General features: G+C 39.5%; 2 protein-coding genes across 8 annotated transcripts in view; one reads left to right on the plus strand and one right to left on the minus strand.

Moving 5' to 3' along the window:
* The window catches only part of kif26ba (kinesin family member 26Ba), an 86,586-nt gene extending 77,359 nt beyond the window's left edge, over positions 1-9,227 (minus strand). For both annotated transcript variants that reach the window (XM_069693747.1, XM_069693746.1), the window contains exons 1-2: positions 8,543-9,227; positions 6,812-7,204 (exon numbers count right to left, since the gene is read on the minus strand). In XM_069693747.1, the coding sequence (XP_069549848.1) occupies positions 6,812-7,204; positions 8,543-8,602 (453 nt within the window). In that variant the 5' untranslated portion in view covers positions 8,603-9,227. The remainder of the gene's footprint in view (positions 1-6,811; positions 7,205-8,542) is intronic.
* Positions 9,228-11,584: 2,357 nt separating this feature from the next.
* On the plus strand, positions 11,585-18,427 carry LOC138618177 (PWWP domain-containing DNA repair factor 3A-like). Of its 6 annotated transcripts, none has more exons than XM_069693743.1 (16): positions 11,585-11,669; positions 12,324-12,388; positions 12,924-13,094; positions 13,230-13,494; positions 13,525-13,639; positions 13,727-13,994; positions 14,261-14,401; positions 14,495-14,565; positions 14,994-15,070; positions 15,581-15,641; positions 15,735-15,810; positions 15,947-15,997; positions 16,093-16,334; positions 17,776-17,997; positions 18,106-18,194; positions 18,295-18,427. In XM_069693743.1, the coding sequence occupies exons 3-16, from the start codon at positions 13,088-13,090 to the stop codon at positions 18,401-18,403; spliced, it is 1,794 nt and encodes a 597-aa protein (XP_069549844.1). In that variant the 5' UTR covers positions 11,585-11,669; positions 12,324-12,388; positions 12,924-13,087; the 3' UTR covers positions 18,404-18,427. The 6 variants fall into 6 exon arrangements, with proteins under 6 accessions (XP_069549844.1, XP_069549846.1, XP_069549841.1 ...); XM_069693745.1 differs by having other exon boundaries at positions 13,230-13,473; XM_069693740.1 differs by having other exon boundaries at positions 13,230-13,639.
* The last annotated feature ends 2,798 nt before the right edge of the window (positions 18,428-21,225 follow it).

A 21,225-nucleotide genomic window follows, 5' to 3' on the forward strand; every position in this document is an offset into this window, starting at 1 on the left:
CATTATAAATCACACACCAAACCAACTAAAAACAGAGAGAAATATGCTAAGTGAGATATGACCAAGTTTCCTAATTAAAATCACAATTAGCCTGTGACTGCAGATCAAGAGTCAAAATGGCATCTGCTGTACAAACACTTGGCATCTGCTGAGTTTTATAATGTGCGTTTTGCTGAGTTTCCCAATTCATGCACATTGGCAAACTCAGAATCTTCATCTGCTGTCTTTTGGATGTGGCAAAGCTTTTTGTGGCTTCTCTGGCTCTTTATCGACAGGTTATATACCGACACAGTGTGTTGACTGTGGCAGCCTACTGGTTGGGGAAGTTAGTCTAATTAAGTGCGTCCGCTATGGGTCACTGACACTAATGATAATTATAGCACTATTAGAGAAAGCGGTCTTCTTTTTTCCCCTGTAGCTACTCATTTCTCTTCCTGTTCTTTATTTTCTCTTTCTTCTTTTCTTCCTCTAAATTGATATCTTTGTTTCTCTCATTTCTCTTGAGCCGGATTTAGAAAAAGGTGTGTGTGTGTGTGTGTGTGTGTGTGTGTGTGTGTGTGTGTGTGTGTGTGTGTGTGTGTGTGTGTGTGTGTGTGTGTGTGTGTGTGTGTGTGTGTGTGTGTGTGTGTGTGTGTGTGTGTACTTGTGTTGCTATGTTTGTGTAGGAAAAATTTAGTTTAAACCAAATGGACTGAGGCTATTTCTGTGTTGTGAGGACAACTTCAAAAGGATGTTTGAGGTGAAGACTTGGATTTAGAGTTAAGGTTAGATTTATGTTTGGGCACTGGTTGAGGTAAAGCATGTAAAATGCCAAAAAGACAGATGAGAACAAGACAAAGGACAAGGAAAAGGAGGTGTAAGAGTTGAAAAATAGCAAAATATTCTGGTCAGAACAGGTCAGACCCTTTTTGTCTCCATAACCTTTAAGGATATAATTAGATCTGTTGACGCAGATGACATTTTACATGATCTTACTAACAGCATGTAATTAAAAAAGGCTGGCAATGGTACTGAGGACACGCACATGGTCAGAAATAATTTTCAAACCTCCTATTCTTTAGTAAATATCAACACCCATTTCATTTTAACACCAGTGAAATGACCAACATTAAAGAATGTGAAATGCCACTGATCTCTGTTGTTACAAGATGTTATTACCATATTTACAAATAGGCTGTTCTCTAGTCTCCTGACCAACTCTTCAACAAAGCAGTTTGACATTTTGGGTTTTCAGGTCACTTAAGAATCCATGTGTGTTTGTGGGGGCGGGTCAAACTGACATAAACCTGGTAATAAGCTCTTCAGTTCAGCCTGCATCAACATCTCCCTCCGTTCACACACATCCATCCATCCACACCATATTGCAGTTATTGATGAAGCCACCTCTTTATATGGTAATGTCTTTCACACCTGAAAGGCATCAGGAGGGCATGATCACTCTCACTCTCTCGCTGACACACAGTGTGTGTGTGTGTGTGTGTGTGTGTGTGTGTGTGTGTGTGTGTGTGTGTGTGTGTGTGTGTGTGTGTGTGTGTGTGTGTGTGTGTACACACACACTTTTTAACTATATATATTCAGTCTTACTTCTTGCCAAAAACACACACTAACATGCGCTATTATTCACATGAACTCCATATATTTCCACGCTCTATCTGTCTCTCAGCCTCATGTACACAACTATGAGGAGCCCATTAACACTGATGGAGATATGTATGCGGCTCACATCTGTCACATGTCGCTGCCGTGGCAACACCAGCTGCCGTGGTTACCGGAGGCCTGCTCCTGCAGTGTTATGGGATTTGGTTATTACAGGATAGCTAGCTACCGGTGTACAGAAATATATCCCTTTGTGCACAGATTGTTGAGCAGTGATACTTCACTATTTGATCTGATAAGTACTCTAATTACAGACTAATTACTGGTTGTAGGTGACAATTATCTGGTGACTGGAATTAGTTGAACTGATTATGTCCACAGGCGTATCAATCCCACTTGTTTTGGTGGATTGAAAAGACATCTGAAACAGCAGATAGATCAGTTCTATCAGTTCTATCAGCTCGAAACCGTTAGCTCACTTGATGGTCAGATAAAATTGGTTCATTATGTTGGGCATTAAAATCATTAGGTTGGCAATATTAAAGATAACATTTTCAGTCATGCGTGAAACTGATGATGCAGCCCTCACAGTTTGTCAGTCTTTGGAGAATTACAATGACTCCGCCAGGTGTTTTATGTACATTGTGATTAGTAGTGAATTGTGTCATTCACTGGTGCAGTAGTTTGAAGTTTGAAGTATATAGGGCTGCAATTGACAGCTATTGTCATTATTCAATGATATGTCTGATAATATTAATAACATATGGTTAGATGGACCATTTACACATGACCCATTGTGTCAACACAGACAAAAGGTCTTACAAATTCTACTAATTAAGTTACAACAAGCTTGCATGTCAACAGCTTAATCTCCATGACTACTAACAAATTCCTATAATTATTATTGTCATTATAAATAATACATGTAATAAGTGTATAAGTTGTATGAATACAAATCTGACAACGAAGTAGGTAGAGCAACAGATATTTTCAGGAGTAACTCTTGGCTTGCACTTTTAAAAGAACTGGCTAAGTTTATGGTAACTGGGGCATGAACAAGGAAAACAGGTCACAGAAAGCTTTAGTTTCCCAGAGTCACTCCACTGTAACTGTAAATGATCCCAGCCTTATAAATGTGCACTAAAGTTAAAAATCTATGTACAGCAGAAACTGCTGACGGCTGTTTAATATACAGCCACATCTAAGCAAATACATCAATGGGTCAGCTAATATAAACATTTTAAGTGCATTTATATATATATATATATATATATATATATATATATATATATCCAAAAGAGTCTCCAACAGTACTTCACGTGATGTCTTCAAATTGAAGAAAAAAAAAAAAAAAAAAGAACAGATGCAAGCAATCTCAATAAATCTGAAGTTGCCAGTGAGAGGTCCTCAGGGAGTGAATAAATTCCCAAACATGTCCTTCTTTGGCTTTATTTTTATGTCTGATGTAGAATTGTATATGTTTCACTTCATAAACATGAATGGTTTTGACTTTCAGTTGATCTGAAACAGACACTTTGCTGGTGAATAAAACACACACAGTGACCCACTTTCCAGAGCTGAACTGGACCAACCAAAAACAGATCCACCTCCATCCCTTTATCATTTGGGCGTGGACATAAGGATATACACACCAGTGGAACAGGACAGAGGCCTTAAGTGAGTACAGCTGTGTAGCCAGATGTGCTTTTGAATCCTGTGGTTACAAGTGTGCGCGTGTTGTGCGTGCATGTGTGTTTCTAAACCTAAAAGCATACATGCTCACTCTAATCCCTCAACAGAGCACTTTTTAGCCACACTCTCCTGCCCAGACTGCCACCGGCAACATGAACTGCCTACCCTCCTCTCTGTCCCTTATCCAGCTGACTGAGAAACAGGAGTAATCATAGTATGGACAAAATTACCTGAAATGGATTTCCGTTTAATTTGAGTACGACACTTAAGTCACATCAGGATGAGATCACGACATGCAGTCCAACAATTTTCTATTATTTCTTATATCAATCACTCAATTTCATCTTCCGTCTATCTCTTCGTCTCTAAACCGTCATGTCTCCTTTGAGTCATGAGCAGGTTAACTACTATTGGATGTTTAAATGCATTAATGAGGTGCATTCAGGACATTTAATGGACAGAATAATGCACTTTGTTTACATTAGCTAATAGTTGCTTACAGAATCTTAAGGTGGATGAGCATTCAAACAGTGGTTCGTTTGCCGCAACATAATATCTTGACATTTAAGCACACTGACAAATTACACTTATTTGTGTGTGTGCATGTCAGACACACACACTGAACTGCTGACATCCAAACAGCAAAATATTCAAAAGGCAAGAGCGGTGAAGGTCATCATTAGCATAGTATTAACAGCCCTGTATAAGAATGTGTGTGTGTACTGGTATTACTCATGTTGTGGGGACATTACACACTTACGTTGTGGAGACATTGTGTATTGTTTTGGGGACAAAAAGATCCAAGTAACATTAATCATTAAATTTTTATGGTGAAGATTTAATTTAAGGTTAGAATAGGGTTAAAGTCCGGCAAGTAGTGGTTATGGTCATGGAAAGTCTCCAGGAAATTAGAAAGTCAATGTAATCTGTGTGTGTGCGTGCGCAAGTGTATGTGTGCGTTGGAGGTCATATCAGTTTGTGGATGTGTTTTTGTATTCAAGCTGTGTGGGGTCACATATTTCTCGGTGTCCTGTGGGAATAACATGGGATCCCATGCTGACAGTACACCAGGAACACACACACACACACACACACACACACACACACACACACACACACACACACACACACACACACACACACACACACACACACACACACACACACACACACACACACACACACACACACACACATAAACTGAACTGCTGCTCTGGCACATTTGGTGAAGGAGAAGAAATATTAAATCACATTGCCTCACCAAGGACATGAGTTCAGCTTTTCTTTGACAAAGAACACCTGCGCAGGTCAAAAGAGTAGAACAGTAAAAAAAAGAAAACCAGCCAGGAAATTTGAACTGGCTAAAATAACTGAACTGTTCAGTTCTGCAGTGATGGCACAGAATAACTAGCCACCTGTATAACAACAACAGGCTTAAAGTCAGAGAGCTAGACATATTGTACTGGCAATTTTCCTGTTAACAAAGATTCAACAGGACTGTGCACACGTTTTGGGTCTAACCTTAACATGCTGTTTTAAGTTTATCATGAGTAAAAGCATTTCTCCAATTCCAGGTATGTTTACAGATGGTTCCAACAATCCCATATCAAAGGAATAAATGTCCAACCGCTGCAGTCTGAAACCACCAATTGACCCTGTGTCAGTTAACTCATGGGAAACTTCAGTAGAACCAGATCAGAAGTCCATATTTGCTCTTCTGAGTGTGAAATTACAATATTTAATATGCTGCATGCATGGTGTTGAACACCTATGTGTACAAAGGCCAACTGATTCTCTCAGTCCATTTTCTTGTTCATATTCTGAGGTTTGATGCAGTCAAGCATACAAAGTCATTAAAATCACTATTTTTCATTGACAACTCCTTGAGCCATGAGAGATATTTAGAACTGTGATGCCCCTAAAATCCCATGTTTTGTCCAGTGACACTTCTAAGCTCATTTCTGTATGTGCAGCTGGTAAAAGCGAACTCTTTTATATGATACATTTTACATAAAGACATACAGTACGTACACCAGTTATAATACTGTAAGTTCTGCCTGCGCTTATTCTACACTGCAATAAAGTTAACCACAACGGGGAAGCTTTAATCAGCCTGAACTAAGCCCAACCTCACAAATAACGCTTTAATTAGTGGTCTGCCAACCTACAGTCGCCACTAACCTCAAATGTTCCTAACAATTTCCAAATGTCATGCTCTTAATAAGAATCCAGTGTCTCCACCTCTGTTATTGTCTTACAGGCTGTATAGTAAGTCTCACTGTTCTTCTGTAGTACTATATCTGACTCTCTCGCTAGCTGTACTTTATTAGCCCCATGGTGCGTTCGAAGCACTTATTTGTTACAAATTAACTCAAAGCCTGATATGTGGCCTACTATATTCATAGCTAACATCCAGTCAACTGTAAACTCCAACAACATGTTTAAAGAGTATGGAGTCAAAACCTCTGCCAGGACGTGTTTCTTCATTATTACTATGTGCATATCTGCTCTGTGAGCCAAACCAATGTCAAAACCAAAATACTCATATTTTTTTCAATTGTGTATTTATAATTTGACTTAAGTGAAGCCAAAAAGCTGAACATAAACACAAAAAGACTTCCTTAGTGACAACAAATGTCTCTGCAGTGCAAAGCCAGGCTTTGCTTCCAACTGAATAAGCACATTAGTTGTTGCCCAGGTGTCTTTTACCAATTAATACATTTTGAGCCGGAAAACAATTCAGTGTAGAAATAACAATAGCCATATGAAATGCAAACATGATAATGATTTTTTTTTTAATTTTTATAGTACTTGATTTTATCCTACTGTATATCCTAAATCTACTGGCAGCAGTCATATCCTGAGTATTGAGACTCACTAATGGAAGTTAAACTGCTGATATGGACTACCCACAGAAAAAAAGGAATTAACTGTCAAATAAAATGAGAAAAGGCAGCAGCCCATATGGATTCAAAACTGCTCGAAGAGGTCAATGTCTTTCAGTAATCCAACACATTAATTCCCCCAAAAGGAGAAAAGCAATATAGAATAAAGTGAGCTCATTGATTTTGGGGATATGATCAATCAGGTAAGATCGAAAACTCCAAACTAAAAATCAAAATTGTCTTGTGTGTTTATCATTTGGTTTTTGGCACACTGTCAGTGGTTGATTAACAGCTTCAGATACCATAATTACCCCAAAATCCCAAAGGCTGTTTGGTTTCTGCTCGTTTTCACAGATGGATAAATAACAGCACTCTTATGATTTATGACAACAATAACTCAGATGACACAGCAACACAGTAAGCAAGGGAATGATTGGAAGCCCAGTCTTTCATGAGCAACCAAGTTAATAAGTGCCACTGTTTAAATGCCAAAGTTAATGAAGGAACAAGTTATTTCTGGATGATATGCTGGGTGAAGATCAGGTACAAAAACATATACAACATACAAGATGATCCGTACATACACATTCATACACACCATATAGGACAGAGGGACTAGAGAGCAATCAGATTTTTACCTTGCTGGAGTAAGGTCCAGGGATGAGCAGTTTCAGGGCTTGTCGCTTCAACTCTGTCAGCCTTGCATTGCAGTTCTCACACCATATACCTCTTTCACTCCCAGGGGAGCTTCCACTACCTGAGGCCGGTGATCCCGTCCCAAAACCCGGGGAGCCACCCAGAGAACCCGGTGATCCTGTCCCAATCCCTGGGGAGATGGTCCCTGGCGATCCAGAGAAAGATCCTGGTGAAGAGATCCCTGAGCCTGGGGACGGGGTGCCCGTGGAGCTGGGCATGGACCCAGCACCCTCTGGGGCGGGACGTGTGTTGGAGCGGGTGGTTTCCTCATAGGCCTTTCGGTACCAAGTGTCCGGGAAAAAGGAAGCAGATTTGGTTGGGGAAGTGTCAGGCATCTAGGGAAATGTTTTAAAAAGAAGAAAAGATTACAAATAAGTGTTTTCATGGCAGACATTTGGACATATCATGGCAGGACAAGCATCATTTATCATTGTGTGAATATTTGCACTGATAAGTCTGCCCACCCAACAGGTTGCAGGTTGTGATGAGAACAAAATCATGAGGAAGGGATGACAGCACATCGTCTGTATTAGGCAAATTGAAGTCAAGCTATTTGCTTTTTGCCTGCAAAGCAAACTGTGTTCTCCTAACTGTATTCAGCAGGTTACAGCAGCGCATGTTTGAAATTCATGAGAGAGATAATCAACAACAAATGATTCTGGTAGAGAAATATTAACCTGCCACATAGCTCCAATAGTCATGCTTAGTCCATATGGCAACAATTGATAAAAGGTGAGTATAAATGGACATAAAGATGCGTGCAGGCTAAACAAACAGTCAACATGCTATAATAACATACACACAGAATAAAGAGCCAACGAGTAAACAAATAATCTAACTAACATTAGGGCTTTAAATCAAATGGTTCAATTAAAAACCTACAAGCAGGAAGCAATAGGCTATCAAACATCTACTGCAATAGTGCTACAACCCAAAGTCAAGGCAGTCAGCATATTAGATGCGTCCATTAACCACTAAATAGGATCAACTCCGCGTAGACCTGGGTTATTTTGCTCCATTCAGCCACATGGGAGCATCAAATGAGCCGCAAGGACTTGAGAATTTGATCTTTTGCGGTTGGGTAAATCCAGTCAGAGAACAGACCCATTGATGTGGTGTGAAGGCTGGAGAGGCTGGGCATGACTGTGATCCCTTACAAGGGCTATAATAAGGCAGCAATGAGTAGGCTTATAGGTGAGAATGCGTAGTCTTCTCTAAATGAAGAGGTAGATATAACGTGATCAAACCCTGTGTCACAAAATAATGCAAATTGGCTGGAGTAACATATAGTAGGTAGTGACACGAGAATGAGAATAATATCTGATTTAGTAGCTTTATCCTCATTTAATGATAATTAAAGTGATGTGGCGGAGCTATCAGTGAAAAAGCATGCCATTGTTGTGACACCATGAGCAGTGAGGTATGAAGTGTGATCTTCACAAAGCAATCAATCATCAGCATGAGCACAAATCTAATGAGAGCTCTCATCACTTTTACATTTATGCCACCCTGAAAAGGGGAAGCAAACTACACGTTCAACTACAGAATGGGTGGGCAGTGTGAGATGGAGCGCATGCATGCAGCACTGAATGGATGATAAGTTTTTATGTTTGCCATGGCTTATTGGTAACAGAGGATTGTCCACCCCTCTGCTGCTGGAATGAATAACCTACCCCATATTTTCTGCTCCGGCTGCTCACAGACCTCTCCTTAGTCCCCGACAGTGAAGTCATGTTTGGGGTGAGAGGAGAGGGGAGGAGGAGGAGGGAGGAGAGGAGAGGAGAGGAGAAAGAACCTCTGCTGGCGCTTCACATTCAAAAAGAGACCACCGGATCGATTTCAATTAACTACACGCCCCTGCAGTTTGCTCTTCTCAGGTTGGAGTTAACCTCATGCCACTTCCAGATGCATGTGGAAACCGGTTACATCCTCATTCCGCAGCCAAACACACACAAAAAAAAATCTGAGATGGTTTCGTTTTCTTTTGTTTTTTCCTCCACGGTTTGTTGCTTCTTTAAAAAAAAGAAATTAAAAAAAGCCCTCGAATCACATCTAAAAACCAGACTGAGAATTCGCACAGGTCGGTTGGGAGAGCGGACCGCTCCCTGTCAGCAGAGTCTGCTCTGCGCTGAATGAGGCTCTGTGTTCAGCAGCGCTCTGAGCTGGCACCGCACTCAGCCCTGCCTCTCTCCATCATCTCTGCGTCTGAGGCTGGCCAGGTAAAACAAGCCCCCCACGGGGTAAATTCCGACGCACGGCGCAGGTCTCGCAGGCTAACGACAAAGTCACGACACATTAGCTCAAGTAAGATCCGACTGATGCGGACCACAGCTACAGAAGTCAGCTTCTCCTGGTTTATACTTTACGTGTTGCTATCCTGACCCTCCTGTTGACTTCCTGAGGCTCCTCACTGCTGAAGCCAGCAGTGGACTGAAGAGACAGGAGCGAGACACACATCTGGATGAGGGCGGGGCCAACCTGCCCCTCATCAACCTCAGGCCAATACACTTCCAGAGGTTCCAGCTGAGTGGCAGGTGGACCGCTGCCTGTTTGAACTGAGAAAAAAAACAAAAACACTTTTTAAATGGAAATTTGTAACGTTACTTTAGGATGTGTTTGCAATTATAGCCTACAGCAGGCTGTGTTAAACGTAAAGCCCAGTGTGTCATATTCAAGAGGCAGATCCATGACTGTAGCATTGAGGACACGCAGGTCTTACTTATACATAGCCTATACTATCACAGGCTAATGTTCAACTGACTCAAGCATCTTTAAAGGAAATATATTTTAATTTGACTATGAATGAAATCACACCTTTTCTTTTCAGAATATCATTTCTGATGGCTTGGAGAAGGGTTGAAAACAAAATATAGCCTACTTACATTCACAGCCAAAATAATAAATAATCAACAAATTTCATTTTAGAGACATTTGGTGTCTGGTTAGAATTTTCCAAGAGGGAAAGTTTGGTGCATTTGGGGAAAAATTCAAATCACGACCTCAGAATACTTGAATTCCCCCCTTATGGCCCTGGGTACCTCTTCCTTTATTGAAGCAGGCTGCTGATTATTTACAGTTAAAGCTTTGAAGAATAGAGGAGATGGAGATGAAGAAAAGCACCAAGTTACACAGACATGTTGAATGGCTTTACACTGACTCTGTCAAACAAATGTTTGGGCCCCTGCAGTATCCTCTTTTTGTTCTTGACCAACATGTCATTCAGAAAAATGACCTGCAAACACCTCTGTCAGTCACAAAAAAGCAGTTAAGTGGGTAAACTGGCAGAGCTTTCAAAAGAATTGAATATACGTGGTACACCAAGAAAAGTTTTGTAGGAAATAGTAAGAGTAAAGGATTAAGATATAACCCTTTAGAAGAGTGTAAAAATCAATGCATGAACAGTCATCTTGCATTTCTAACAGGGTAGACACACCTGCGTTAAATGACTGAAGTGTTTCCAGGAACTGAGAGTAGTTGATGAGTGGTTAGACAGTGCACTCTGCTGTTGTCATAAGGATATTACTAGACAGCAGCAGCAGAGTTAATAAAGAAAGTGTGCTGCACAAGGTATACTTATGTCCGGTTTTAAACTTCATAGAAATGCACGCTGTTATCATTTGCACCATTAATAGATAGCAAATGTTCTTTGAAATAAACATGTAATAAGTTTCTCCACCACAAAGTATATCTCTTTGTTTGCTTGTGCAAAACTCAAAGAGGCTGGAAAAAGTTGTGCAGTGAGTTTCCTCAAACAAGTGAGTTCCAAACATTTGGGCTCATGGCCCTTCTTGCAGCATATTGTCACATTTCTGTCACAATTTGATAGTATTTGATTTGTTTCAGGTGCTTAAAGATCAGTGGTGGAAGAAATATCCAGATCATTTCGCTACTTAAGTAAAAGCAATATAAAAATACTCCATTAAAAGTAAAGGTCCTCCATATTGGCAGCAAAATGCTGTAATGTATTAATGTAAAAACTGATTTGGTCACTCTGACTGAAATATCATTAGTTCATATGTGACATCATTACATTATCAATAATGAATCCTCAGTGTGTAAGCAATATGCCACTGTTAGTTGCTGCAGGTGTAGCTAGTTTGAACAACTTTATAATGAGTTTTATGAACAGGGACAGCAGATAAATCTGAGGGGTCATCAGATGATGACTGAGAGAGTAAAGAAGAAAAAAAAGTAAGTTCTGATATACAAATCTATTTTCAGGTTTTGGACTTTTTCTGTATTCTTGAATGTATTGGATAATATGCACATTTAGCCTGTTAAAATGAAACCATATAATAAGTTTTAGAGGGGGAAAAAAATCACTAGCCTATTTGGTGGCGCTGTTAACAACTCAGACATCTGAATTGTGACCCTGACTACAAACTGAACAGGTTGGAAACACCATGAACAATATTTTGTATTTTAAAAAGCTTATTATATTATTTATTGTGTCAAATCTTCATCTTAAAAGTAACTAAAGCTGTCAAATAAATGAATGGAATTCAAGTTCCAAGTGCAAAATTTGCCTTTGAGATGTTGCGTAAATGTGAAATAGGTTCAAATGAAACGCGACACGCCACATGGTTCAGAACCCCGAGATTTCGTAATCTCGCGATCGTAGCCGCCTGTCTCGTTGTGACGTCCCTTTTTTTTTTTTTTTTTTTTTTTGTCCAAACGATCATCTGGTCTCAGGACACTCCGGTCCAGTGGGTGGCGTCACATCTTACAGGGTGGTTTTACAACCTGCGAGTGACAGCAACAGAAACAGCGGCGGCAGCAGCAGATCCAGACGCGGTAGTGGTAAGATTTATGCAAAGGAATTGTGTGTGTGTGTGTGTGTGTGTGCGTGTGTGTGTGTTAACACTTTTGCAATTTGTAAGTGTTGTTTTAATCCAGAAGGAGAAACTTTGTGTAACAGTCAGCGTGTACATGTACGGATGTCTTGACTGAAGCTGGTGGATAACTAGCCAAACTACACGCGAAATTTCAGAGGAGTGCCGAGTTGTAGCTACGGGAAGAAAGGTCAATGGCTGTTATCGTCTCTCCGAGTTTGGAAAGAATGATCTGACCTATAAATGACACATTACTCCCATTGAAAACCGTGCAAACCCGAGTGTTTGTTTACAAGTAAACACGTCATGCAAACAATGTCACGTTGCAGCTTGTTTGTTGGCAACCAAAATAGCGTGTTTTAACTGTAATGTGAGCTGGCAGTACATGCTAGGATGTGGTGTAATACTACAGCGTTCAGCCTTGACGTTATGGAGGTTTATTACGGCGTTTGCACACGTATGCACTGAGGGTTTTTTTTTTTTTTTTTTTTTTTAGTTTTTTTTTAATAAACCATATAAATGTTGAATCTTCTGTGAAAACACTTCAGTAGCTCAACTGTCAATGTTCTTGCCAATTCTGTCTCTGTGACAACAGGTTGAATTTACTTTGTTTTGTGTTCAGATACGTATTCCTACATGGTAAAAACGTACAGTGAAGCAGGGGTGGGAATCACCAGAGACCCCACGGTACGGTTTTTATCGTAGTAGCACGATATTATTAAAATTCTAACAAAATGTCTATGTGCTTTAGTATTTCAAGAACATATTTATTACCGTGTTTCAACTGCAAATTATGTCCTCAAAGGAAAGGTTTGCCTACATTTGCCCTATGTAGTAGTGTAGCAAAGCTTTCAGTCGGTTCATCTCACCAGTAAATGAATAAACAAACTGATCATTTATTTATATTATTAGATATCGATACTTGGTGTGTCTGTATAGATATAACATTACCAAACAAAATACACCATACTATACTGTATTGATTTTTTTGGTTAGGTACCCATCATCGGCTAGGTAAATATAATAAATACAATAAGTGTTTAAACAAAATTAAGCAAAAAAGTTTAGTTTTTTAAAGTTTTCCAAAAAATTAGATAAAAGCAAATGCATGTAATGAATGCAGTGGGAAGATGACATTTCTATCACTCCTACAATGCTGAGCTAAAATGTTGCCGGTTGATTGAGCAGCATTTCATAACCTTTTCCTGCTTCTGGCATACAGCTGCCAAGTCTTTACCTGTTTGCCAACCCTGACGTCTGCAATGCAAATTCCAGTCACTGAGATGAAGAAAGTCAGCCCTGATCAATGTCACATCTTGATACTTCAGTGAGCCCTTTAACTCACAGGAAATATTTCTATTGAGGAGGACACTGCGTCATCCCACAATGAAGGGTAATGTAGTTATTTCACTTTCTGAAGTTTATAATCAAGTACAAAGTTTTTGACAATCCACTAAATCTTGGTTCTTCAGACACAGGAAGCAACTCAAAAATTACAGCAGAAATATAACTGCAACTTATCTTGCAGGTATACCGCGGAAAACAAGAAAAAGGGAACCTAAAAAGATTTCAACAGGGAAATTTGCCTCCGACACCGTTTTATCTTCAGCCACAGAGGAGTCAAATGCTGTGCCAGGCAGCGATTCTGCCATCCTCAGCCAGTCAAGTTCCCTACCAAGTACTCCAAAAAGAGGCAAGGGACGAACGAGAAAGACACCAGAACCCTGCCTGACCTCTACACCAGTTACCAGGTCTTCCACACTAGTTACCAGGTCCTCCACACCAGTTACCAGGTCCTCCACACCAGCTACCAGGTCCTCCAGGTCCTCCACACCAGTTACCAGATCCTCCACGGACACCCTGTCCAGTAATTCAACCCCCCCCGCAGGGGTAAAACAAGTTGAGCCAGAATACACTGAAATCATCACTCAGCTAAAGGTGTGATGTTTTACTGATAAATGTTGTCTCTACATGTTGAGCCTACAGATTTTTCAATGACTTTGACTTTTTTCTCTACTGTTGTAGATGTCAGAGCTAGATTCCCCATGCTCCAAATCAAAACCTCAAAGCAGGCGTAAGAGGGGTCACGCTTCCCGGCCTAAACTAGTCCGACAAAGGGCACCAAAGAAGAAAACACAGACCTGCAGTAAAGCCAGTGATCCTCCAGCCAATCGTCAGCGTGCCAAGAAGCGTAAGATTGACACTGAGAATTCAAAAGAAGATACTACTTCTCAGTCATCCAAACCCTCTAGACCCAGATTTGAACTGGAGCAGTCTGATGCAGCAGAGCAAGGTAGTGTTTTGTTTTTTGTCTGTCTCATTATACTTTGGGTTGTAGGACATCACCCCCCCCTCACAATTCAAAGTATAGCACATTTAATATGTCTTAAATATGTTGTCCTCTGTGTGTCTATATATTTGTTTAAATAACTACTCGTGCTTGTAAAGCAGTTGTTTCTTTTAAATAGTTTAGGTGAGCCAAATTATCTTCTCTAATTCTGTGTTATTTCTTCTTTTTTTTTTCCTAATTGCCCTCTCTGCCACACCACCCAAAAAAAGAGGAATCTTTGCGGTCTTCAGATCTGTCAATAGAGCTGAGTCACTATGAGGAAGAGCTGCCCTCTTTTTCCCTCCAGGAAGATGAGGAAAGTGATGAGGATGAAGAAGAGCTCCCAAGTTTCTCGATGCAGGTGGACAAAAGTGAGAGAGACTACAGAATACATTATATAAAATATTTTCTGGATTGTGTACACATACTGTTTACTTTAAGTGGACTGTTTTTCAAACTTTTAGAGCCCTCGTCCATTACAGAAGGAGTGTTTGTGTGGTGCAAATTTAGGAATGAACCTTTCTGGCCTGCGTTGGTGAGTGCAAAAACACATGGATAATTGATTTCTCACAAGGACATGCCTTTCAGGTGAACAATACACACATTTTCAGATCCTAGGATCTTTCTCTATATGCAATAAACCAGCAATTTTGGCACATTTAAGAAGCGTAAACTAGTGAATATTTGGTATTATTGCTTAATCAATGATTTAAACTTTTTTGGAAAACTGCTGCCTATCAATTTTCTGTTGTACAACTTTAATTGATTCATTGACTATTTCAGCACCATTAAAGACTATACTAAGTGTTCTTAAACTATAAAATATACTTTATATGAGAGCAGGGTGACTTGGGAAATTATATGAAATACCATCATGGGTCTGAAACAGCTGTGACCCAAAATAACTGGCCAAAGCCCTCGAAGCTTTAATGTTTTTAAATCTGTACTATTTTTTTTCCACAGGTAAAAAGTGTGAACCGTAGGCAGAAAAAAGCCAGCATCAAATTCGTTGATCACTCAATCGTTCAAAAAAAGAATGGGTAAGTTATACCGGTTTTTTTTTTTAATAAATATTTTATGTCATTTCTTTGTTGGTTAATGCCTATATCCCTTTAAAAGTAAAAAGCCACGTATGCTCTTATGTGATGTCATTAAACTTGGCTGCCCAACTTGAGATATTCCTCAGTAGCGCTTTTCCCTCAGTGCAGGAAAGAGTTTGTTCCGACCGCTGTCAGACTTTTCAACACCACCATAAAATAATGTGGCACTATTCATATTCATTTCATCTTATTACACTGGTCACTTTTTCAATTCATCCCAAACTGTATTTATTTGGGTTTTTTTGTGTCTATAGTCTCTGTTTGTCTCTATTTATTCATTGCTCTTTTTCATATTGTGTGCACTTTTTTGTTCTTTCTATGCTGCTGTGATGACCGAATTTCCCCACTGTGGGATCAATAAAGTCAAAAATCTAAATTTAATATTCAAACAAATTATTAATGATTAAACTATATGGAGGTTCATTTTCAGTTGTGTTTTTGTTCTTCAAGGTTTACTGTGGCTCTGAAGTCCTTGAAACCTTTTGACTGTGAAGAAGCTGATGAGCTGATGGTAAGAACTGCTCCTCGGTTATATACTCTAATTGTCTAAAAACATTGTTTTTCTGACACTGTGGCTGACTGTATGTGTCATATTGACTTTTAGTGTAAAGCCAAAGAAAAGTACGAAAAAGTAATAGCGTGGTCCTTGGAGCTCATAACAGACTACAGATTCAGGATTGGTAAGTATTGTCCATTTGATGCTTATGTACACAGAAACGGATCAAAGACACTGATTTTCACTTGCACTGAATTAAAACAACATTGTTGTGATGCCACTGAATTAGTCGCAGTACTAATCATGTTTTGTCTTTGCAGCATGTGGCTCATTTTCTGGCTCCTTCATTGAGTACTTGGCTCATGACATGAGTACGTTTTGTCCCTTACAAAGAAAACTGGAATACACATGAAGCCCTTTTATGATCCTGACAGTGCTCTTCACTGCTTTTCTTGACCTGCTCTAGGCAATCCAGTGAGGAGGATGTATCCACAGGCCGCCTCAGAGAGGCTAACCATCGCCAGTGAATCCATGATGGAGGAGCCGTGTGATGGTCAGAAGGAGGGCAGTTTTAGTGAACAGCAGAAAGAGTTCAGGAGGCGTTCAAAGAGGCTGCTGCCAGATCGGACCCATGCCGCCCTCAACCGCGCTAATGAGAAGCTTGTAGATTTCATTGTCAAGCAACACATGGTGGAAAAACACCTGCTGGTATGAGTAATTGTATTGCTGTCTTGCTGTTGTAGTTCTAGGATTAGCAACTACTTCCTCAATGCCATTTGTTCCACATTTATGTTGTTAAAACAAAACAAAACATTTTGATGTGCTAGCTTGGCCAGTATAGTTTGTGCACTCTAAAAATGTACCATCATTACTGGGGGAAGTGGATTCCCATAGAAAGTGCACTCCATCAAGATGGAGAGGAGAAGAGATGAACATTAAGCACAGGCTATAGGGAGGATAAGCAAGGGATGACTTGATGAGTAGGAGAGGTTAGGCTGTGAATAGTCTCTTATTTGCATCTACAATAGAAATAGTAAGTCATTATATAATTTAAATTAAAAAGTAAAAGGAACATCACAATCATGGGAAATGAGGATGGACATGGGAAGAAAACTTGACTCTCTTCAGTTTGTCCAAACATCCCTGAGGCCTGACATGGTCATATGATCTGAAGAGACAAAGAGGATCATTGTGATTGAACTAAGAGTCCTGTGGGAAGACAAATACAACGAGACTATGGAAAAGACAGCTACCAAGCACTAGGTATTCTAACAATGCACGACAAAAGGCTGGCTGGTTGGTTATATCCAGTTGCGTCGGCTGCAGGGGTTTCCTCGTCACTTTCTGTTTTAAAGACGCTCAGGGCTGTGGGAAGAGCAGGAAGTGAGAGGAAGATGGCTGCTCTCAGGTTGGGATAGTCAGCGGAACGAGCCTGTTGTTGGTCCTGGAACAGGCGCAAGGAGTTGAGCTGGAAGCCAGGAGGAGATAGTTAGTGACTGGGCATCACTGTCAACTGGAGAACGTTGGTATTCAGGGTCAAACCATCTGCCAAAAACTGGATGCCGCCTGATCTAGATCTTCTCCTGGCCCAAAGTCAGATGCACCTAATAGTGATAATTTCACTGAATAAAATAAGGTCAGAAATAATAATAAAAAAATATGTGCGGCACAGCTGTAAATCTCCCCAAAGCAGCCCATTCTTTAAAACTGTCCGCGTTAATAAGATACCGATGGAGGCCACGACAAGTGTGACTTCAATTCAAGTTGGCACAATTACAAACTGCTGCCTGTTCTAAATATGGTCAACCAGATTTGCAAAGACTAATTGGTCTGCCCAAGTATTCAGAGCAGAAATGAACACATAGATGGGCGAATATTTTTGAAAGGGATAGTTCTCCTTTGGATTTCTGAAAGTTATTTTTTTTTTTAAATATTTGACATTTTTGTAAGTGGTGAGTGAAGAGAGAGTAAGAGACATAAGCTAATGACATCTACTGTGATACTTTAATGTTATAAAACATCTAGAACTAAATGTGGTTAATACTTAAATTATAATTGCCATTGCATGTGGTACTAAATAGGGCATGGATGAGGAACCATTCCTGAATAAATAAATAAATCCATCCTTCCTGTACCGCTCTCCTTACAGGCTGTGATCCGTGGGCAGCAGCAGTCCAGATGGCTTCGTTATTTTACGAGCGCCAATCGCAGACGGATTGTGAAGCTGTACCTGGAAGATGACCAGCAGATGGACCGAGTCTACTGTTACCTAAATGAGCTCTATGCAACGGCTGTGGCCACCACCCCTCGCCTAGCTGAGCTAAAATCCGTGGAGTGTGTCTCTTTTGTTTTGGATGTGCTTCTCCCGGAGGTGAACTTAACCTTTTCATCAGTGCTCATTTGTGTTATTTGGTATGTTTTTCTGATGCGCAGTTCACAGTTTGAGGTACAGGTTCTGGAAGATTGTTTTTCTGTGCAGGCCATCATCCATGCCATTGCTGGGGTGGACAATATTTCAGTAAAAAAGGCAGAAGAAAAGTACCTAAAAGGACGATGTCTAAGTAACAGGTAAGAATGTATTGTGTTAAACCATTGAAAGAAACTATTTTTAGGCTAAATATTGAATATTATCAGTGACTGTTTCTTGTTTTTGTTTTGTTTCTTTCAGAGAAAGACAGGAGTTGCACATGATGGTTGAAAAGCTGACGAGGAATAAATCACAGCACCAGAACACGTCACTTGCTTTATTCTCTGATCCTATCGGTTTGGAAGACTGATTAAATGAAAGTACTTTTGATACATTTTTGGAGGTTTTGTATGTTTTGTTCATAGGTAATGTAGCCATACCTGTGTGCCTTGCAATCAGTGACAAGATACAATGCACTGATTCAGCTAAATCAGAACCATAAATGCTGGCTTTACAATGTAATACAAATGATAATAATCTATTAAGCTAACTTCAGTGCATAACTAGTTTATGACATTGTACAGTATATACAGCCAAATATTTCATAGAGCTTAAGCATGATTTAAAGAAGCAGTATGTAGTGGCATCTAGCGATGAGGTTGCTGAATACCCCTCGCCTCAGCCTCCCCTTCCAAGCATTGTAAGTGATTGTACAGCTATGAAACATAGGGCCAGTGTTTTATTTGTCCCTTCAGGGTAACTGTTGAAACATGGTTATTCAACATGGTGCATTGCGTGGAAGAGGACTTTCTCCTGGTATAGAGATGAAGAGCTCATTCTGAGCTAATAAAACAACACAATCATTTTAAATTTTATGTGATTATACACTACTGACGACATAATTATTAATATTATTTCTGTCAATAGATCCTGCTGAATCATTAAAGGTTTTTGCCACTACTACTATAAATTTTAATCAACATCACGGAAAGGATCTATAACAATCTTGTCTGCAAATGCTTTGTGCCATTTTTATTAAAAAAAAAAAAAAAAAATGTGTAACATTTTTCATGTCCGCTTTTAAATGCTTTCACACATAAGGGATGGGCAAGTGCCAAATAAAAAAATACACCTTTCAAAACCAGTTGTCATCATAGCAGCAATAATTAGCAATACTGCACCGCCATTGACATATTGAAAGAGAAAGCTGTCAATCCATACATCCATACCATTTCATACAGTACGCAAAGATGCATGTGTAGCGTCAATCTATCTTGTGAGGGATTAGATTTGCTCTCGTTGTTAGAAGGGGCACTAGTCCAATATTGGACAAATTATTAATTCAAGTTAAAACAAAATCCGTCAATCAATCCGAAACATGAATTCTCGTATCGGAATTCTAATCCTTTGACATAATCAGAAAGTTATCACCATGACACAGTTGGCTTTAATTCAAAAGGGTTTATTGAATAACTTCACAGTAAATGATTAGATGGTACATATGTGTATAATGATGGACAAATTCCTTCAGAGAAACTGATGGTGGAATGAAAAAGGGAATGAAAGACTAAACTAACGGGAAAAGGATTGAATGAATGAATTTAGGAATATGGTAACTAAGATAACACCAAGCCAAGGATCAAAGCTATTGTCAGCCTACTTTGAGATGAGATGATTCACGTAACGGGCCGATGCGGGACCTGAGAGTACCATCATCTGGACCTGCATCGAGACCATGGAAATGTATTCTGTGCAACAAACCTGCTCCAGACCAGGCTAACAGCCAGACTTAATTACTCCTCGTGCCTTTCAGTCAGCAGTCACTTTGATCAGAAATGACTTGTTCTTATCTGCATCTTGCTGCTCAGCATCAATGACAACTATATGATAAAGTGTGCAGTTTACCAGCTACAGTCGTTTTCTTTTTGCTGCTGCTTGTTGTAGATAAGTAGCTACTGCCACACCGCAGACAAGTGAGCAGCTTCTCACTGTAAGACTGCTCTACACAAGACCATTACAAACCATCAAAACATAACATCTCTCTACTTGTGCACCACAGACGTCCCTCAAGTTGTATTTTGATTTGATTTTTTTATATTTGTCTCCCTTTACTTGATCCCGAGTTTGTTCTTACCTTCTTTTTCTTTTTTTTAATAATTCTTTAAACATTAATTTTACAATTCTAAAATATGTTCCATAACATAACTCAGATGACAATCATTTAAACTTTACTTTAGATGTGACTGTCGGAGAAAAATTAATCTTATGTAACTGATCTGTAGTTGACCCTAGCTGACCCTATGTTCCTGTATCAGCAGGGCATTCTTGGAGGGAAAACATGTATTATCTTGTCTTAACTAAAGTCCACATGTACAGCTGACTAACGATTGATGAATACACTGTGCTCAGGGTTAGGGGTGAGAGAGGGCGCCTCTTGACGTGTATTTAAGGATCCTCTCTTAGCAAGGAGTGGTCAGACTTTCTTGATCCTCCGCAGGGGAAGAAACTCTGTCCAAACTATCCAGCTCAATAGTATCCTGTGACTCTGTCTCTACTCGTTTGTACCTGTTTGGCTCATGTTCGATGATTTGTACGCTCTTATAATTTTCAATATCTTATCTTGTAATAAATACTTAAAAGACAGTGAGCTTGAGATACTTTTGGTTTCTCACAAGGAAATACATTAATTTCCACCACAGTGACCTCATTACTTGAGAAATACATCATTTTAAATACAATAAAGCAAATACAAGTCAAATGTATATGTGAACAACCAGGACAACTGCTTCCTTAATGTTAGTATTAATATTAGTATTTTTGCCACAGTAAGTTTCTTTCACTGATCTTTTTAATAAGATGATACATAATGGGGTGATAATGGTACTGAATCACCAAAATGTGTTGAGTCATTATGTGACAACCATTCATTGTGAGTTTGTTAGATTAATTCATATTCCTACTTATGAAGTTGCAAATCCAAAGAGATCCTTAAATTTCACAATCAGAAAGCTAAAGACTAGACAAAACAATTAGCCATCCCTACATGGTTGGTAGACACATGCTCTTCTCAAAGATCAAAGATGTTGCAAACTAATGGTGTTATTGGCTTTTAAGCCCAAAAAGATATTGTATGTGATATTGGGCTATATGCATATCATTTGACATAATTTATTGGCATAGATTTGGGTCACA

The sequence above is a fragment of the Brachyistius frenatus genome, unplaced genomic scaffold, assembly GCF_029030835.1.
Source record: "Brachyistius frenatus isolate BFR_SWC_R1_liver_20210118 unplaced genomic scaffold, ASM2903083v1 Contig_15, whole genome shotgun sequence".
Taxonomy (NCBI): Eukaryota; Metazoa; Chordata; class Actinopteri; family Embiotocidae; genus Brachyistius; species Brachyistius frenatus.

What these genes read in the sequence shown, in the direction of transcription:
- LOC138618177 (XM_069693740.1), top strand. An exon ending in CTCGATGCAGGTGGACAAAA is followed by an intron (nt 14,402 to 14,494) that starts GTGAGAGAGACT and finishes TCAAACTTTTAG; the next exon opens with AGCCCTCGTCCATTACAGAA. An exon ending in TGGATGTGCTTCTCCCGGAG is followed by an intron (nt 17,998 to 18,105) that starts GTGAACTTAACC and finishes TTTTCTGTGCAG; the next exon opens with GCCATCATCCATGCCATTGC.